This window comes from Panthera uncia (assembly GCF_023721935.1).
Source record: "Panthera uncia isolate 11264 chromosome B2 unlocalized genomic scaffold, Puncia_PCG_1.0 HiC_scaffold_24, whole genome shotgun sequence".
In the NCBI taxonomy this organism is placed as follows: domain Eukaryota; kingdom Metazoa; phylum Chordata; class Mammalia; order Carnivora; family Felidae; genus Panthera; species Panthera uncia.
This window is the reverse complement of record NW_026057580.1, coordinates 90,215,072-90,232,201: the sequence shown is the minus strand read 5'-3', so window position 1 is coordinate 90,232,201 and position 17,130 is coordinate 90,215,072. Positions and strand designations below refer to the sequence as shown.

General features: G+C 46.1%; 1 protein-coding gene across 1 annotated transcript in view; it reads left to right on the top strand.

The window, feature by feature from the left end:
• ALDH8A1 (aldehyde dehydrogenase 8 family member A1) overlaps positions 1-13,673 on the top strand; it is a 24,792-nt gene extending 11,119 nt beyond the window's left edge. The window contains exons 5-7 of the mRNA XM_049654394.1: positions 2,618-2,874; positions 6,848-7,009; positions 12,218-13,673. Coding sequence (XP_049510351.1) covers positions 2,618-2,874; positions 6,848-7,009; positions 12,218-12,670 — 872 coding nt within the window. The 3' untranslated portion in view covers positions 12,671-13,673. The remainder of the gene's footprint in view (positions 1-2,617; positions 2,875-6,847; positions 7,010-12,217) is intronic.
• The last annotated feature ends 3,457 nt before the right edge of the window (positions 13,674-17,130 follow it).

Below are 17,130 nucleotides of genomic sequence, written 5' to 3'. Positions count from 1 at the left end.
CACTCAACCGACTGAGCCACCCAGGCGCCCCTGGCCTTCCTATTTTTGTTCTGCCCAATTTAAGCTTGTTGCCACCCTGCCACATCCTAGCATGGGAGGGACCTTGTGCCCTTTCTTGTCCGTTAGCCACCTACTCTGAGGTTTCTCGAATTGGTATTTGCCGACTTGGCTGCCTTCTTCCTTTGATAACCAGAATATCTTAAGGGTAGAGGGCGGGTGTCTCTAGAAAAATTTCATTACTGCCTCCATCGAATGGCAAATTGGTACTGAGAAATAATGGCCAGTATGTAGCTCTTAACATATTAACACCAGAGCTCAAGGAAATGTAAAGTGTTCGCGCCGTTGTGTAGAAGGCAATTGGCCTGGAAGAAATGAGCCCACTTTCCTGGGTTATAAATGTGTGGTGTTTCTAAGTTTTCTTCACTCTTCGTTAAAATGCTATTGTAAACGTTAGAAGGGATTTGATCCATTTTTGCCTTCAGGATTTATAAAGCCTGACCAACAGCCCACCTTCTCTTGCCCCCAAACTCCAATCAGAAAACATCGGGCAGGGGCGCCTGGGTGGATACGTCAGTTAAGTGTCTGACTTCGATTCAGGTCATGATCTCGTGGGTTCGCGGCTTCGAGCCCCGCGTCGGGCTCTGTGTTGACAGCTCAGAGCCTGGAGCCCGCTTTGCATTCTGCATCCCTCTCTCTGTGTCTCTCCTCGGCTCATGCTGTCTCGTCTGTCACTCAAAATAAATAAATAAACATTTCAAAAGAAAAAAGAAAGAAAATATTGGGCAAATATTCACATGCCCAGTAATAATTGATGGAGATTAAGACCCCTTCCTGCAAACGATGGGGAACCTGTCCTTGTTTCTCTCCCATCAGCCTCCATGGGGTCCCCCCTCCTGAACCTCCTCTTTGTCCCAACGCAGGGCTCACCTGCATTCACACGGTGTCTGGCCCTGGGTCTGCCCTCTGTGGCAGTGACCTGTGATCCAGGATCGAGCCAGACTAGGTTTCGATAAGTGTGCACATGACTGTAACGGTGGGGCCATTAGAGGTGATGCTTTGTCAGATGCCACATTGATTCTTCACACCTGTCCCTGAGGCTCACCTGAATGGGGCCTCGTTTGTCCCCTCAAGTGATCTAAGACTCTGGCTCTACGGGAAGGTGTTCGCGATGATAATGGATCATTGATGAGAACTTATTATTTATACTTTAAAAGCATATTCTTGAAGAGATGGTTGTAATCCCATGGAGTATGTTTCTATGAAGGAGAGAATGGCCAACCTGGCCGGAAAAAGATCCTAGCAGCAGGGTAGTTCAAGAACCTTACACGTTGGAGGTTTTCTGCCTCTGTTGCATTTCAAGGCTGAAGAAATACAGGCAATACATTCAGCTACCTCCAAGCAAACCTAAGAGCTTCCTGGACACATCACAATTGCACACAGATTTTCTTTCTGGGCACTTAAAGCTTTCAAACAAAGTCAAGATATTTGGATTTGGATAATGTATGCTAAGTATTTGTTCATTCATTCACTTAATTGCTTATTAATCTTCCACACCCGGTTTTGCCTCGTAATGGTTGCCGTTTAACCTCACTTTGCCTCGGTTTGGGTGAGGTGAGGATATTAAATCCTACCTGCATCATCAGTTGTTGGGAGATGGGATGGATGTAAATCACTTGCAGCAATAACTGACCTGCAGTGAATGTGAGCGTTTAGCAGTGTTAATCTATATGGCAAACTAGGCCATGGCACGGGGAACAGAGTGGGGAGCAAAACACAGACACCATTTCTGCCCTTAGTGTGCCTTCCAGTGTTGGATAGGTAATAAACAAGGAAAGCCATAAACACATAAAAAAAAAAAATACACGCAAATGTAGGAAGGTAGGGTCTCATGATAGAAAGATTGGGGCACCCGTGTTCGGGTGTCCTTGGTGTTTTACGTCAGTCCAGGAGTGTAATGGTATGTCCATATTATGAGACACAGGACCTTTAACTCAATACTCACCTTCCCAGAGGAGCCTCCCTCACGTCCCTGGGCCAGGATAGTCTAATCTCTTCTTCCCTCTACTTAACGTGTTCACACTGCGTTGTGACTTCTGGATGCCAGCTAAGAGCAGGGCTTCTCTACCTTAGAGGGCCTGACCTGCCTGAGGATATCTCTGCGTCCTCAGCCCCTGATGCCTGGTCAATATTATGGAATGAATTAATTAGAATGTTCTAATCTTCGGGGCGCCTGGGTGGCTCAGTCAGTTAAGCGTCCCGCTCTTGATTTCGGCTCCAGTCAAGATCTCACGGTCTGGGAAATCAAGCCTTGCATGGGGTTCTGCGCTGACAGTGCAGAGACTTCTTGGGGTTCTCTCTCTGCCTCTCCCTATACTGGCTGGCTCTCTCTCTCTCAAAATAAATAAATAAACATTAAAAAAAAGAGAGAGAGAGAGAATGTTCTACTCTTCGTTTTTCTACGGCAAAGCGCATGGAGCTTTGTTATTAAACTAGAGGCGGCCATAGACATTTCCTCCCACCCATTCAAGCTATTGGACTTTCCAAGAGAATGTCTGTGTAACAGAAGTTCTCAACATACCGAGAAGAATTAGTGTAACTGTCACCGTGTCCCATCCAGGTGTTCCACCAGGTGTGGTAAATATTGTGTTTGGAACGGGGCCCAAGGTAGGCGAGGCCCTGGTGTCCCATCCAGAGGTACCCCTGATTTCCTTCACGGGGAGCCAGCCCACTGCCGAGCGGATCGCTCAGCTGAGTGCTCCCCATTGCAAGAAGCTGTCCCTGGAGCTGGGGGGCAAGAACCCCGCCATCATCTTTGAGGACGCCAACCTGGAGGAGTGCATTCCCACGACCGTCAGGTCCAGCTTTGCCAACCAGGTACGTCCTCTGGGTTGCTCTGTTTGTTTTTATTTGGTTTCGTTTCATTTTTGGTTTGTTTATTTTTAAACTCTGTGACCCTGTCAGACAGGATCTCTTTCATCACAGTACAAAGCCAGGAGTGAGCGGGTCAGTCTGGTGCTATTTCAGTGAGAAGAGGTTGTTACATTGTGTTATTCCGCTGACTGTCTGTTTTATCTCGATGTCCATCTGTGGTCTTGTACAGTCACAGCTTCTGTTTAGCAAGCTCCTCTTTCTGAGTCACAGCTTTTTGTCAGGTACTGGCCATGGGCAAAATGATTGATTTTTTGTTTCTCCAAGCTTTCTCTCCCTTAATTCATAGAGTCACTCTCATTCTCTTCTCGCTGTCTCAATGTCCTATCCCCAGTGAACCTTTGCTCCCCCAAAGCATCCTAAATGCACCACACACTTAGAAATAAATGCCTAAACCAAGCCTACAGCACCTTTCTTATGTTGGAGTCATGGGTGTCATGGAGTCGTGGCAACTTTTCATCTCCTGAAATTGTGTAAGCAGTTGTTTTTCTGGAGGCGACAGTTTTTAGCAAATTCTTCGATGGCATCCCAAAGGGTTAGGAAAACCAGCCCAGACAGACCAGACTGGAAGCATCATGAAGAGGACACCTGTACCTGCTTTGGGGGCACACTTGACCTTCAACAGGTATACGAAAATACTGAATGATTTTCTCCAAAGGGTCTGTTTTTATTTTATTTTTATTTTTATTATTTTTTTTAATGTTTATTTATTTTTGAGAGAAACAGAGTCAGAATGCGAGTGGGTTAGGGGCAGAGAGAGAGGGAGACACAGAAGCAGAAGCAGGCTCCAGGCTCTGAGGTGTCAGCACAGAGCCCGACGCGGGGCTCGAACTCACGAGCTGCGAGATCGTGACCTGAGCCGAAGTCAGACACTCAACCGACTGAGCCACCCAGGCGCCCCTCTCCAAAGGGTCTGTTTTAAAAAAAAAAATTAGCAGAGGGCAAAGAATTAATGAAAGAGGACTATCATAGAAGGATGAGTAGAATGAGATAGATCTTTATTTAACCTGAATAAACTGCAAAGCCTTTTGAACCTTTGTTTCTTTACCTGTAAAATCACGGAAGCAAGAATGATGCCTTCCAGTAGGGTTTTCATGAGTGTTGAGTGAAAAACATTCTTGACGGTGGTTTTTCAGGATCATTACAATTGTAATGATTTCTCTCGCAGTAATTCTTAGAGAAAGTGGTTTGATTACGTATCTCTGTCCGCACCTCTATATACAGATATATCCGTGTGTATAGAGTGTTTCTGAATCAATAGACTTCAATTTCAGATTTGAGAAAGTAGACTTGCAATTTTATGATACAGCTATTTTAGTCATTAAAACAAACAAGGATCAAAACGAACAATGAAATCGAGCATTTGGGTGGCTTAGTGACAACAGTGCGGTGGGGGGACAAACCGTGGCCTGAGACATAGTTGAGGGGGTGTTCAGTGGCCTCTGCATGGTGGCAAATGCACTCCCAGTGCACAGAAGGACTGTGCAAGAACTCGAAGTGCTCAGACAGCCTTCCTCTTGGGGGGAAGGGGGGGCGTGTATTTTAAATGCCGGTGGGAAAGGACATGAACCCAACTGGCTAATTCGAGACAACAAATAGACTTTAGGCAAAATAGAGGGGCTGGTTTCTTTTTCCTTGGCCGAGAGATGAGTCCCATATAGTGAGCACTTCCTCCTCAACTGGACACAACGGGCTCCTTCGAAACATCTCCACTGTGTGTACTCCCCTTTGGAGTGGGGCACACTCATACTTCAGACACGCCGTGGGACTCGGAAGAAACGAACGCGGACTTCAACATCACTCAGACTGAAGTTGAAACTTCCTGTGCCTGGGGGCCTTGGGCCTGTGTTTGGTCAAACTTCATTTCCTAATTCTGAACTGGAAAAGCTAGTACACCACAGGAGTATCATGAGGAAAGCATCCCGCGCTGTGCCTGGGGCACAATGGGCACCCAATCAGTAAGATTTCCCTTCTCTTATTTCCTCTCAAGTCATGCCATTAGGGACGCTAGTCTCACCTATGCTTTCCCGGCACTAAGTAGTCAGGAAAACCCTGACGGGTTAACCCCTCAGATCTCTTTACCACTCCCTCCCCTGCCTCCCGCACATGGCGGAGGGCACTCGTGTTGGGAGATTTCCCAAGCCAGGTGGGCAGATGGTTCCAACCGTGATCCTGGCTGGCAGAGAGAATTTATTGCTCCCAAACAGTGAGTGTTTAATTTGGACAGTGCATCTTTGCACAACCAGCGAGATAATTAGAAACGTTCTATTGTTAGGATTGTTGTGAAGGTCAAACAAATATAAATGTGACAAAAATAGTTGTTCATGCGTATGTGTACTTGTCAAACCTATATAATGCTTTGATGTGTCTAGAATGGTGTTTGCGAACGATTGCATGGCGTAGCCAAATGAGAGTAAGGATGACTTTTCATTCAGGCACCTGTTAGCACCTCAGCCCAGGACGCTCAGTGCCTCTGCTTGGGTGACGATTAGGCGTCTGAGCCTTACCTGTGCGAAGCAGAACTTCCGGTTTCCCTCCCTCTCCTTTCCCTGCAGTGCTGATCTTCTCCCTGCCGTGGGCTCGCCTTCCCAGGGAAGAGCACTACCATCTGCTCTGCGGCTCCATCAAAAACCTGGGAGCCACCCTGATTCTTACCCTTCCTTTTCCTTCTGTCTCAATAACCCATCAACCAGTCTTGTCGGTTCAGTTGTTTTTTTTTTAATGTTTTTGTTTGGTTTTGGTTTTGGTTTTGGTTTTTGAGGGAGAGACAGAGCATAAATGAGGGAGAGGCAGAGACAGAGGGAGGGAGACAGAGGGAGGCAGAGACACAGAATAAAAGCAGGCTCCAGGCTCTGAGCTGTCAGCACAGCTGTCCAGGCTCTGAGCTCCAGGCGTGGGGCTCAAACTCGTGAACCGAGAGATCATGACCTGAGCTGAAGCTGGACGCTTAACCGACTGAGCCACCCAGGCGCCCCGCAATTATTAGGATACATCCTGAAACCTGTCTGTTCTGCAGAGGATCTATACCAGTTTCCTTGCACTTTTGGGGTCCCATGTCCCTTTTCGAGTCTGGGAACGTCAGTGGACGCCTACCACTTCTCTCATGTCCGCTGGGCCTGCCCTGGTCCGAGCTACGCCCACTTATCTGGACTTCTGGAACACTCTCTTAATTCTACTCTGATCCTGCTCGCATTCCCTTCCGTTCTATTCTCCACACAGCTGCTGGGAAGATCCTTTCACAACGTGAACCCCATCACATCATCCTGCTGCTTAAAGCTTAAAGGCTTCCACGGTCTTTTCATGATGCCAGGAGCAAGGTGCAAGCTCCTTGTGAGCCTGTGAGACTGCATGATACTGCCTTGCTCCTCACCTCCTGCCCTCATTTCCTACCCTCCCCGACCCCATTCCTGCCTACACTCCCGCTCAGCCCTGCTCACGCTGTCTTGCCTTGCCTCGCACACCGCACCACTGTAAGCTCGCTCCTGCAGGCAGCAGCCCCTCTACACTTCCTGCTGGGAACTGTCTTCCTCAACATCCAGCCCCAGCCAGCTCCTTCACCTCAGTCAGTGTGAATTCAAATACTACCTCTTCATAAGAACCTTTTAGGACTCCCTCTACTAAAAGGGAGTAAAAGAGCTGTATTTTTCCATTAATTTCTCTTCCTAGCCTCTGCTTAGTTTTCTTGTATTGCTTTGGTCGTGACCTGAAATTATATTACTGATTGAGCTCATTTACTTGTGCTCTTGTCTGTCTTCCACACAAGACTCTGTGGTCCTCATGGTGGGACTTTGTCTGGTTTGTCACCGTCTCCCATTGCCTAGACCAGTGCCTGACCACTGGCAGGTGCTCACAATTGCCACGTTGACCTATCCACGAAGGAGGATGTCTTGTCATTGTCCTCACATGTCATTCTTGGCAGGGTGAAATCTGCCTCTGTACCAGCAGAATCTTTGTCCAGAAGAGCATCTATAGTGAATTTTTGAAGAAGTTTGTAGCAGCTACCAGAATGTGGAAAGTTGGCATTCCCTCCGATCCATCGGCCAACATGGGAGCTCTGATAAGTAAAGCTCATTTGGAAAAAGTAAGTACATCTGTGCAATGTGAGTTTGGGCATAAGCTCAGTGTAGGACACAGCACACACCCATGGTTTGAAATGTTGTTAATTACTGCCTTATTCTTCAAGCATTCGGACCTGTATAGGAAATGGTCCCTGAAATATTAGATACGAATACACAAATGTAGTCCAAGTTAAAGCAGCATCCACACGGAATGAATGAATCTAGGAAGTCAGCATGGAGATAGAATCAAGAGTGAGGAAGTCAAATTTCAAAACATAAAGGTCACTAATAAGAATGATGTAGACTAAGGGAGGCAGGAGTTTCCATAGATAAAAGTTCCCAGTGGAAAGGATTCTGCCTCTGGCTTACAGCAGATGGAATTCTGGAAGGGCCAGCATGCACGATCCTAATTAGGTGGTTCGTAATTGGTAAGGTGAGTGGTGGTCCATGTGGGAGAAGCCATCGATGGTCTTTGGGTGGTTTGTGGAATTTAGGTCTTTAAGGTCATTTTAACTTATTACCTGATGTGACTCCCAAAAGAAGTCATAGAATTTGGGGGCTAGGGGACCTTGTTTTCAGCTGTGGTGACTGAGGGCCACCAAGGAAGATACACTCCCATCAGTTAGCCTCTGAGGGACAGGGCCTTTACCTAAGTTTCTGGAAATCTTTGACATTGCACAGATGTGGCAGATTAACTGCATTTTAACTTTGACTTTTACAATATTGTGAAGCAGAGATGCACATAATGGAGGGTGTAGTAGCTTGAGGGTCTCTTCTTATTTCTTCTATTTTCTCCAGGGAAGCAGGAAGCAGGGTGAGGAGGGGAGAATGTGTGAAATGGTTCTGCGGGAGAGATCCCCATGGCTTCTAGCGTAGCCACAGAAGCTGTGGACAAAGGGCAAGAACCCTAACCTAAGCCATACGTGATCTTTAGTTTGTTTTCAAGACTTGAGCCACTGACAAGGTTTTAGGCCCAGTATGGCCGCCCAGAAATGCCATCTTCTGTGAAACCAAATTATGCTGGCAAGACGGGCATTTATTTAACGTGGCAGTTGGATTTTGTTTTCTTACTATCACTTCAAGGTAGTTACTGAGGTTCCGTGAATAACCCTGAGAATGGTGACGGGTACAGTTACCAGTTTTTTCCTGACCACATTCAAACATAAGCACGTATTTATCTTTCAAACAGAAGTTTTCGAACACTCCCGAATATTTTTACCCTCATGAATGTTTTCTATCTCCGTCAAATAACTAAGAAAAAAAATAAACTTTCTATTTTGGAATAACTTAAGATTTATAGAAAAATCTCGAAGAGAAGGCAGATGGTTTCTATATCCACTCACACAGCTTTCCCTTTGTTACCGTCTTACATGTCCACGGTGCAACTGTCCACACCAAGAAACTGACGTTAGCACCTTACCGTTAGCCAAACTGCAGACTTTTCAGCCAACGTCTCTTAATTTTCTCCTCGATCTTTAGAGAAAATAATTTCTTAGCTACTTTCCTTATTAAAATAAAATAAAGTTAATTACTTTGCACTCATTTTAGAAAGTTCCATGACCCTACTGCTTTTAAGGAGAAAGATTTTGTACACACAGTTAGAAAGTTTTTAAAAAGGGGTCCCTGGGTGGCTCAGTTAAGCGCCCAACTTCGGCTCAGGTCATGATCTTGCAGTCTGTGAGTTTGAGCCCCACGTCGGACTCTGTGTTGACAGCCCAGAGCCTGGAGCCTGCTTCAGATTCTCTCTGTCCCTCCCCCACACGCACGCTCTCTCTCTCTCTCTCTCTCTCTCTCTCTCAAAAATAAACATTTAAAAAATTAAAAAAAATAGTTTTTTATCATTGGCCAATTTATTTTATTTTGATTTCTCTAGGGAAGCACACTAAAGATGTTATTCCCGTTACTCCTCCACGTATCAACCTGCTGCTGTCTATGGAGTCTCTCTTGTTTGTGGTCCCTCCTTCCTTGTGTAGAGCGCCCCTCAGGTGGACTTACGTTTCCTCCCCTTGTGAACCCTTAGGGCAATCCTGCGGGGGCTCAGAGGGTTCCTGGATGTCTGCCATCGTCGCTGCTCCACGTGGAGCAAGTGTGCCCAGGTGCAAGGAATCACAGCGTCCCTCTCTGACTCTCCCACCAGGTGGACCCTTGACAGGTGCTTTCAGATCACTTCTTGTGCGAAGGCCCTGGGTAACCTCTGCCCTTGACGGGGAGCTCACGGGAGCAGCTAGGGAAGTGTAAATGTGGCCTTTCCGGTGGGACTCTTTTCAGTCCAGTATGCCAAACCCTCCGGGACGGAGGAGGCAGCGGACACGTTCCACTGGTGGGCATCTTTCCTCGCCTCTCACTGGAAAGCCTGGGGGGCTGCGTGCTAAGGAAGGTCTGGCTGCCATCTTTGTTTTCTTCTGCAGTTTGTCTATATCTTCTCCGAATCAAATTAGCCCTGCAGCGTCTGGGGTCTTTGTCCCCTGCAAATTAGCCCCGCAGTGTCTGTGTCCATCTTACTTCTATGTGGCTGTCGCGATAGGTGGCGATTCAGGGACAGAAGAATCCCATTAGAACATGTCGAGGTTGTCCTGTAATGGCAAAGGACTCAGAACCCACAGAGACACAGCATGCTCCTAAGAGGACCTGTGACTTTTCAGGTTCCCAGAGACCCAGGGGATGCATAGGTAGCTGCAGGCAACTCTGTCCTCCAGGAGTGAAGAAAAGGCTCTTCGCCTATTGCACGGCGTTGCTTTTTGTTTTCACTTTTGTTTTTCTTTTTACCCCCTTGAATTCTTTTCCACTTGACTGTCTGGAGAATCTGGCTATATGCCAGCCTCCCCAAAGATGCGGGTAATTGGAGACGGAATTGTTGAGTGTTGACAGTGAGGCTGGGGGAAGCGCAGGGGATCCTGGCTGGTGCCCTCCCCCGACAGGGCCAGGCTTCAGGCCTAACAAAGGTCCACTTTGGCAGTTTCCTGTCTTCTTTTGTCAGGTTAAAAAAACCCCACCTGCAGGGTGGGAGCATCTCTGAAGTCTCTTAGCCAGTAAGCATCAGATCGCGTGTTACACCATCTCCTTCTTCACCAACAGCACCGAGAGCAGCTGGCATCCATAAGACTTACTGCGTATCGGGCGTCATGCTAAATATTTCACATGCATGATTTTCTTGAATCCTAGGAATGGGTGGGAATGTTAATCTTATTTTTCAGAGGGGAAACTGAGGCATAGAGCATTTGAAATCTCTCCGCGAGTAAGTGGAGGCCCTGGGATTTGAACATTTGGGCTCCCCAGCACTCCCATCTGCCCTCTGTGCTCTGATTTACGTGCAAAGCTACGAAGTAATAACTACTCTCTGTTCTCAAAAAAGTTTCGTAATAATAGTCTATTACATTTTATGGCATATTACCAGTCACAATGTTGTTTTCTTTTTTCAGATTTTACTGAAAATCTCAGTTCCTGAGCTTCTAGTATAGATAGTCTATCATCCAGTAATACTTTCCCCAGAAAATAAATTCACTTTAGTGTGAGTCATCTTATACATTAAATATCTTGAAAAGTTCACAGTTTGAAAACCGACGCTTTCACGTTTTAGAGCCAAGAACCTCTAAGAGATAGATAATCATGAAATTCTGGGTAGAGGAGACAATCTAAAGCCAGAACGCTCTGAGTTTGAATCACTGAAGAAAGTTCTGGTCCTGTGACCAGCAGGGGCCCCTGGGGACCTTTGCCTCAACTTCTCCTGTTCACGCAGGATGCGACCTTTGGCATGTTTTAATCTGGGTGGGTTGCTTCAAGAGGAATAAGAGAATACAGGAAAGAGGAAGGAGAAGTCCAGACCTCATTTAGTCTCCACCCGCAAACTAGACTAGGGCTTTTCAGGAAGAACATTGAGATCCCTGCACGGGTTGGGGGGGAACGGTGTAGCAGCTTGGAATGCAGAGCTGCTCCAAATGTTCTATTTTTTGAAAGTGTTTGACTTCATGGCTTATTAAGTGTTCCATAAACTAGAGCGAAACGAATCATAGAACAACATTACCTTTTTATTTTTACAGAGCGAACACATAGCTCTATGTTGAATACAGTTCTACGATGAAATATTAATCTGATACTGGGGCAGAATGCTCAGATAGATAGGTGATAAGTAAGAAGCCAAAGTATGATTTCAACGTACCCAGCCTTTGATGGACCACCTCACTGCTGTTCTACGCTTTTAATTTGGGGGATTACTTTTCTACGGCTCCTATGCTTATCATACCCCTCAGGGGCAGGATAATGTTGTGACCGCAACAACCCTTCCAGACATAACCATACATATCATTTTATAATGAGTCACTTCTACAACCATTATTAGTAAACGTCTGTCATTGTCCCCAAGTCACTGGGTTTACTTATTACATAATTTATTTCCCATTATAGTTAGCTATACTTTATTGCCTAGATATATTTTTAGAATATAATCGGTAATGAGACTAGAAGTTAGAAATTATTTGTTCTGGAAGCCTAGCTACCTTGGCCATTAATGAAATCTTATACACCCTTCAACTTCCCATATTCTGCAGTGGACACAGTCCCTCCCAAAAGTGAGCAACTATTCTTTTGTGTATTTACCGATTATACCAGAGTGTGGATTCTGGCTTTCCTGTTTATTCGTTGTATGGACCATCTACCCTTTTTGACGCTCAATTTTGTCAGCAAAGAGGGGATAATAATACATAGCTAATAGAGTTTTGAGAGAATTAAGTGAGAATGTCTGAAAAGTGTTTATCCATGTGCCCAGCACGTAGACATTAAATAAATGACTCCTCTCCTCTAACGTATGAGGGCTGGATGCCCAAATGATGGTCAGAGCACTTCTGCCCTCAGGCTTAGCAGCTGAGCAATAAGGTAGTCAACTTTAGAGTTCTTTTTTTTTTAATTTTTTTATACATTTATTTATTTTTGATAGAGACAGAGCACAGTGGGGGAGGGGCAGAGAGAGAAGGAGACACAGAACTGAAGCAGGCTTCAGGCCCCTAGCTGTCGGCACAGAGCCCGATGTGGGGCTCGAATTCACAAACCGTGAGATTGTGACCTGAGCCGAAGTCGGACGCTTAACCGACTGAGCCTTCCAGGTGCCCCTCAGCTTTAGAGTTCTTAGCAATGACCTTACACGTTTTATGTAGATGATTCAAAAATATTGAATTTTCTGCTGCTTTGTGTAAAACCAAATGGTAAGGTGCTGCTAATCATGGTTTCTACCCACTTAGGTCAGAAGTTACGTCAAGAAAGCCCGCGCCGAAGGGGCCCGAATTCTGTGTGGTGAAGGGGTGGATACGTTGAGTCTCCCCGCCAAGAATCAAGCAGGATATTTTATGCTTCCCACAGTCATAACAGACATTAAGGATGAATCCTGCTGCATGAAGGAAGAGATATTTGGTCCAGTGACATGTGTCGTCCCCTTCGATAGTGAGGAAGAAGTGATTCAAAGAGCGAACAGTGTTAAATACGGGTTGGCAGCAACTGTGTGGTCAAGCAACGTGGGCCGTGTCCACCGAGTGGCTAAGAAGCTGCAGTCGGGCTTGGTCTGGACCAACTGCTGGCTCATCAGAGAGCTGAACCTCCCTTTCGGGGGGATGAAGAGTTCCGGGATAGGCAGAGAGGGAGCCAAAGACTCTTACGAATTTTTCACTGAAGTCAAAACAATCACCATTAAGCACTGACCTCGGCCAGCGGAGAAAGCTGTTATGGTCAATGCTCGGCTGTAGAGAATCAGTCATCCAACGTGGTGAGCAGACTCACCAGCATAAATTCTAGCCACATCTTGACTTAGCGGATTTTCTCTACCTTATCCTTGGTAGTATTTTTATTTGCTGTCAAAGAGATGCTGTCTATTTTCACTGTGGAGTCAAAGAAGAGAAGACTTCTGAACAGGAAGGCACAAAAAGAGAGCCAAGGGATTGTCAGGTTTCCTTTATGTTGTGTCTTCACTTTTTTTTTTTCATTGTTTTGATTGAATTCTTGGTAATTTAGAGACAATCTTTTTTTTTTTTTTTTTTTTGCTTCTTTTTTTTTAATTTGAGAGGGAGGGAGAGAGAGAGAGAGGGAGAGAGAGAGGATGAGCACAAGTGGGGGAGAGGGCCAGAGGGAGAGAGAGAAAGAGAGAATCTTAAACTGGTTCCATGCTTAGCATGGAGCCTGATGCAGGGCTCAATCCCATGACCCTGGAATCATGACTTGAGCTGAAATCAAGAGTCAGATAGATGCTCAGGCAACTGAACCACCCAGGCACCAACATCAATATCGATGAAGCCAACGTTGATGATAAGCATAATATGGAATTTGTCAGAGCAGGCCTATATGGTAGGTCCCACTAAATACATCTATATAAAGACAAAGAAAAATAACATAATGACTGCTTTTGGAGGGAATTTGGAACAAGAAGAGGAAATAGTTTGATCCATTTCTACTGTAGTGTCTAATCGATTACAGTTCTTCATGTATGCATCTCATTAGATTTACAACCTACTAATCCTAAAAGAATAAATGGTAAGCAATTTTAGTAGACAGTATGACATATACCTTTTTCTTGAATTGTCCTATATTCTTCCTTATCCTCATCCTCTTAGGGGTATGGACTTTATACAAAGTAATAAAGGTATTTCTAGCGCCTTTTTTTCTGGATCCCCTAATGATCAGAGGGGAAAACCGAGCTTTACAGAGATTAAAGTAGCATGCTCAAGGTCATACATATGGTAAGGGGCAGAGGAAGGATTCGAACCCAGGGCTGTCAGTCTCCAAAGCCATGATCTTTGACCATCTCACACTTGTCTTGGGTTCTGCTTTGGAAACAGCCACATACTTATGGCTCATGGAAAACATCGTGTTGTGTCTCCTTTCCATGTCTCCCTCCCCCTGCCCCTCCCTGGCCCCACTAGGCCATGTGACCCAGGAGCTCCTCCAGCACAGCCCTTCCTGCACAGACTGAAACCACTTGTTTGCATATCTGACCTCCCAGATAATTACTGAAAGCCCAGGCAGGTGCCACTGCAGGTGCTACTCTCCACTGAAGTCTCGATCCGAACACAGTGCCTGGCACACAGAAGGTGCTCGAAACAATTTCCAGGAATGCAGTGAAGGTCTTCCTGATACTCTGGGGTGTTTGTTTCATCGTGTATGGGGGTGGGGGTTGGGTCAGGGCCGGGGGACAGAATAGTCTTTACCATTTTGTGTAGTTTTTTGGATATGTTGGCGTGTTCACAAATGCTGGAAAACATAAACGCCTTTGAGGTCAAGCGATGGTGTGGGATCATATCTGGTTCCCAGCTTCCACCTCCTCTCGCCTCCCCTTTTCTCACCTGCCCTGTTCTCCAGCTCAGGCCCCGGCGTCTTCATTAGTTAAGTCTAGGACCAATCCCATGAATCAACAGGAAGAATTTCAGCAGCTCCAGTCTCGAAGAACCCACAGTTTTGTTCTTATACCTGGTCTAGCCCAAGCTCACCCTTATTTCTGAGACCTAAGCCACATCTTGATTCCAAATCTTGCCAGGGCTCTGGGTCCTGTATTGTTCAGGGGACTGCCTCTTGCTGACAGACATTCTGGATGTCATTTCCCAGCTTCTGGGTCTCTTTGGATCTCTAGAAGCTGCTTCTGGGCTCATGAGGCAGTCTCATTAATGCATATTTGACCAGATGTTGTTCTCTGTCACTCCAACACGGGCCCAGTTCTCCGTTGTGAACGCCAGTGGCTATGATGTCTTAGCACCCGATGGGCCTTTTTTCATTCGTTCTAGCCTACCACAGGTCAGTTTAGCTCCAAGACCTTCCCCTCCCAGACCATCCTATACTGTCTCAGGCCCCACATCAGTTAAGGGCACCCTTTGGGTCTGTGCTGGCCCCACAACAGAATCCCACCAGAGGGGTGACTCTGCAGCTGTGTGACTGCCGTCTCCCCTGTGTGCTGTGTTCAGAACTGATAATGAAAACACCGGAAGGGGAGGCACAGGGGTTTCAATTATATCTGTTGAGTTTTATTTCTGAGCTGGGTGACGGGTGCTTGGGTGTTTGCTACACTATTGCACACACAGGAAATACATACTGAAAAGGGAAAGTGGATCGTGGTGAAGGACAGAGTGGAGCACGCACGGAGGAAGCTGAGGGGACGTAGGGCCACTCCTTCTGGCATGGCCCCAGAGGCTCCTGCTCGCGGAGGTGGCCTGGATGACAGCAGGACATGAGGGGGCAGGAGCAAGGACTTCGAGGAGCCGCAATTCTGAGTGTGCCTAGCCGTGCCTTTGAGTCACTGAGGTCTCTGGTTCACAGGCAGATTCAGATTCAGATGGTCCGGGGTGGGGCCCGATTGCACTTTGAGTGTCAAAAAATCAGAGGGCACTTCAGAAAAGCTCCCACTCTGAGCCTCCTCCCAGGTCTCCTTCCCAGGTCTCAGGAGCAGCTGCCTCCTGGATCTGGCCCCTCCCAGACACAAAGGAGGTGCTCAAACGCCAGTGTAGACCTTCCTGGGGAAGGCCTCCAGCGTGCTTGTTGGCACGGAGCCTGAGACAACTCAGGACCTTCACACGCAGCCCAGAGGAGGTACAGGAAAGGCAACACCTAGAGAGAAACCCACCAAAGAATTTCACCATCTGGGTACCGTTCTCCTCCCTTTGATAGGAGGGCACACACTGAACTGACCTCACAGCCTGAAAAGAAGCCTGTCTCTGACCCGCTTACACAGAAATGTAGTTAGTTAATTAACACCAATTAGTTAACACCATTCAGTGACAGGTGTTAGGGGTAAATGTTCCGCCAAACCGTAAAAAATAACTTTGCCGACTACCTATAATAATCAACCAGCATGCTTTTTATTAAGAGCTATCACCAGTCAATCGAGGATCCTCAAATATCTGGCTAAAGAGAAATACTAAGGTGTGCGAAAGAACAATTAACCGTGGGAGAAACAGATACAAGAAAGAAGATGGGAAACACCGAATTCGTCTCAGAGAGATCTGAGGGCACAGCACATTTGTCCACAGCAGCGGGCTACTATGGACAAGGAGCGGGCGATGGACGGGAAGAGGCCTCGAAGAATTAAACGTTGGCGATAAAATGAAGTAAAATGAAAAATCAATAGAGTTGAATCATTGGTTTGGCTGAAAACTACGTACCGATCTGGAAGATAAAGTTGAGAAAATTGCTCAGAATAGAGGGCATGACAGAAAGGGAAAAATAGAAGATGGAGCAGAGATCTAGAAAGCTGTCGATGTAATTAGTCCAAGATGAGAGAACAAAGGTAGAGAAGCAAATAAATAATTAAAAAATAACTTTCCGATGAAAAACACTCACCATGTGCTAAGGACTATTCTGTTGAAATTTAAAAATTCTTAGCATAAGGCTTGCAGAGAGACCTGCCAGGATACCTACAAACCTTCCCCCCCACCAAAAAACAAACAACAACACAACAAACAAACACGCACACAAAAAAAAACCAAAAACAAAAATACAAGCATAGGATTGTCATCATGTGCTTTTCATTAATAATGCTGACTTTGGGCATACCTGGGTGGCTCAGTGAGTTGAATGTCAGACTTTGGCTCAGGTCCTGATCTCATAGTTCGTGAGTTCAGGCACTGCAAGGGGCTCTCTGCTGTCAGCACCGACTTCAGCTCAGGTCATAATCTTGTAGTTGATGAGTTTGAGCCCCGCATCAGACTCACTGTTGTCAGCACAGAGCCTGGTTCAGATCCCCTATTCCCACCCCGCCCCCCGTCTGCCCCTCTCCCACTTGTGCTCTCTCTCTCTCTCTCTCAAAAAAATAAAATACTGATTTTGGAAGACAGTAGAGCAAGATTTCAAAGTTCTGAGGAAACATTATTTTGAGCCTACATGTTATAGCCAGCTAACCTGTTACTCAAGAATCCAAGCAAAATAAGCTAATGACTCAGAGTGTTTCTCCTGTTTACTCTTCTGGGTGTGACCTGGGATGTAACTTAGGAGAAAGAAAAACAAATCCAACAAACAGAAGAACTGCTGAGGAACAAAATGAAAAGAAATGTCAAATTATCAGCAGTAAAACAGGCCTAGAAAGTAATTGGCCCAAATTAGAACAGAGTAGACCGGAGATGGTAACTGACGAACACTGATTACAAAACATGTGTAACAAGCTGGAAGATCTTAGATGTGTAAA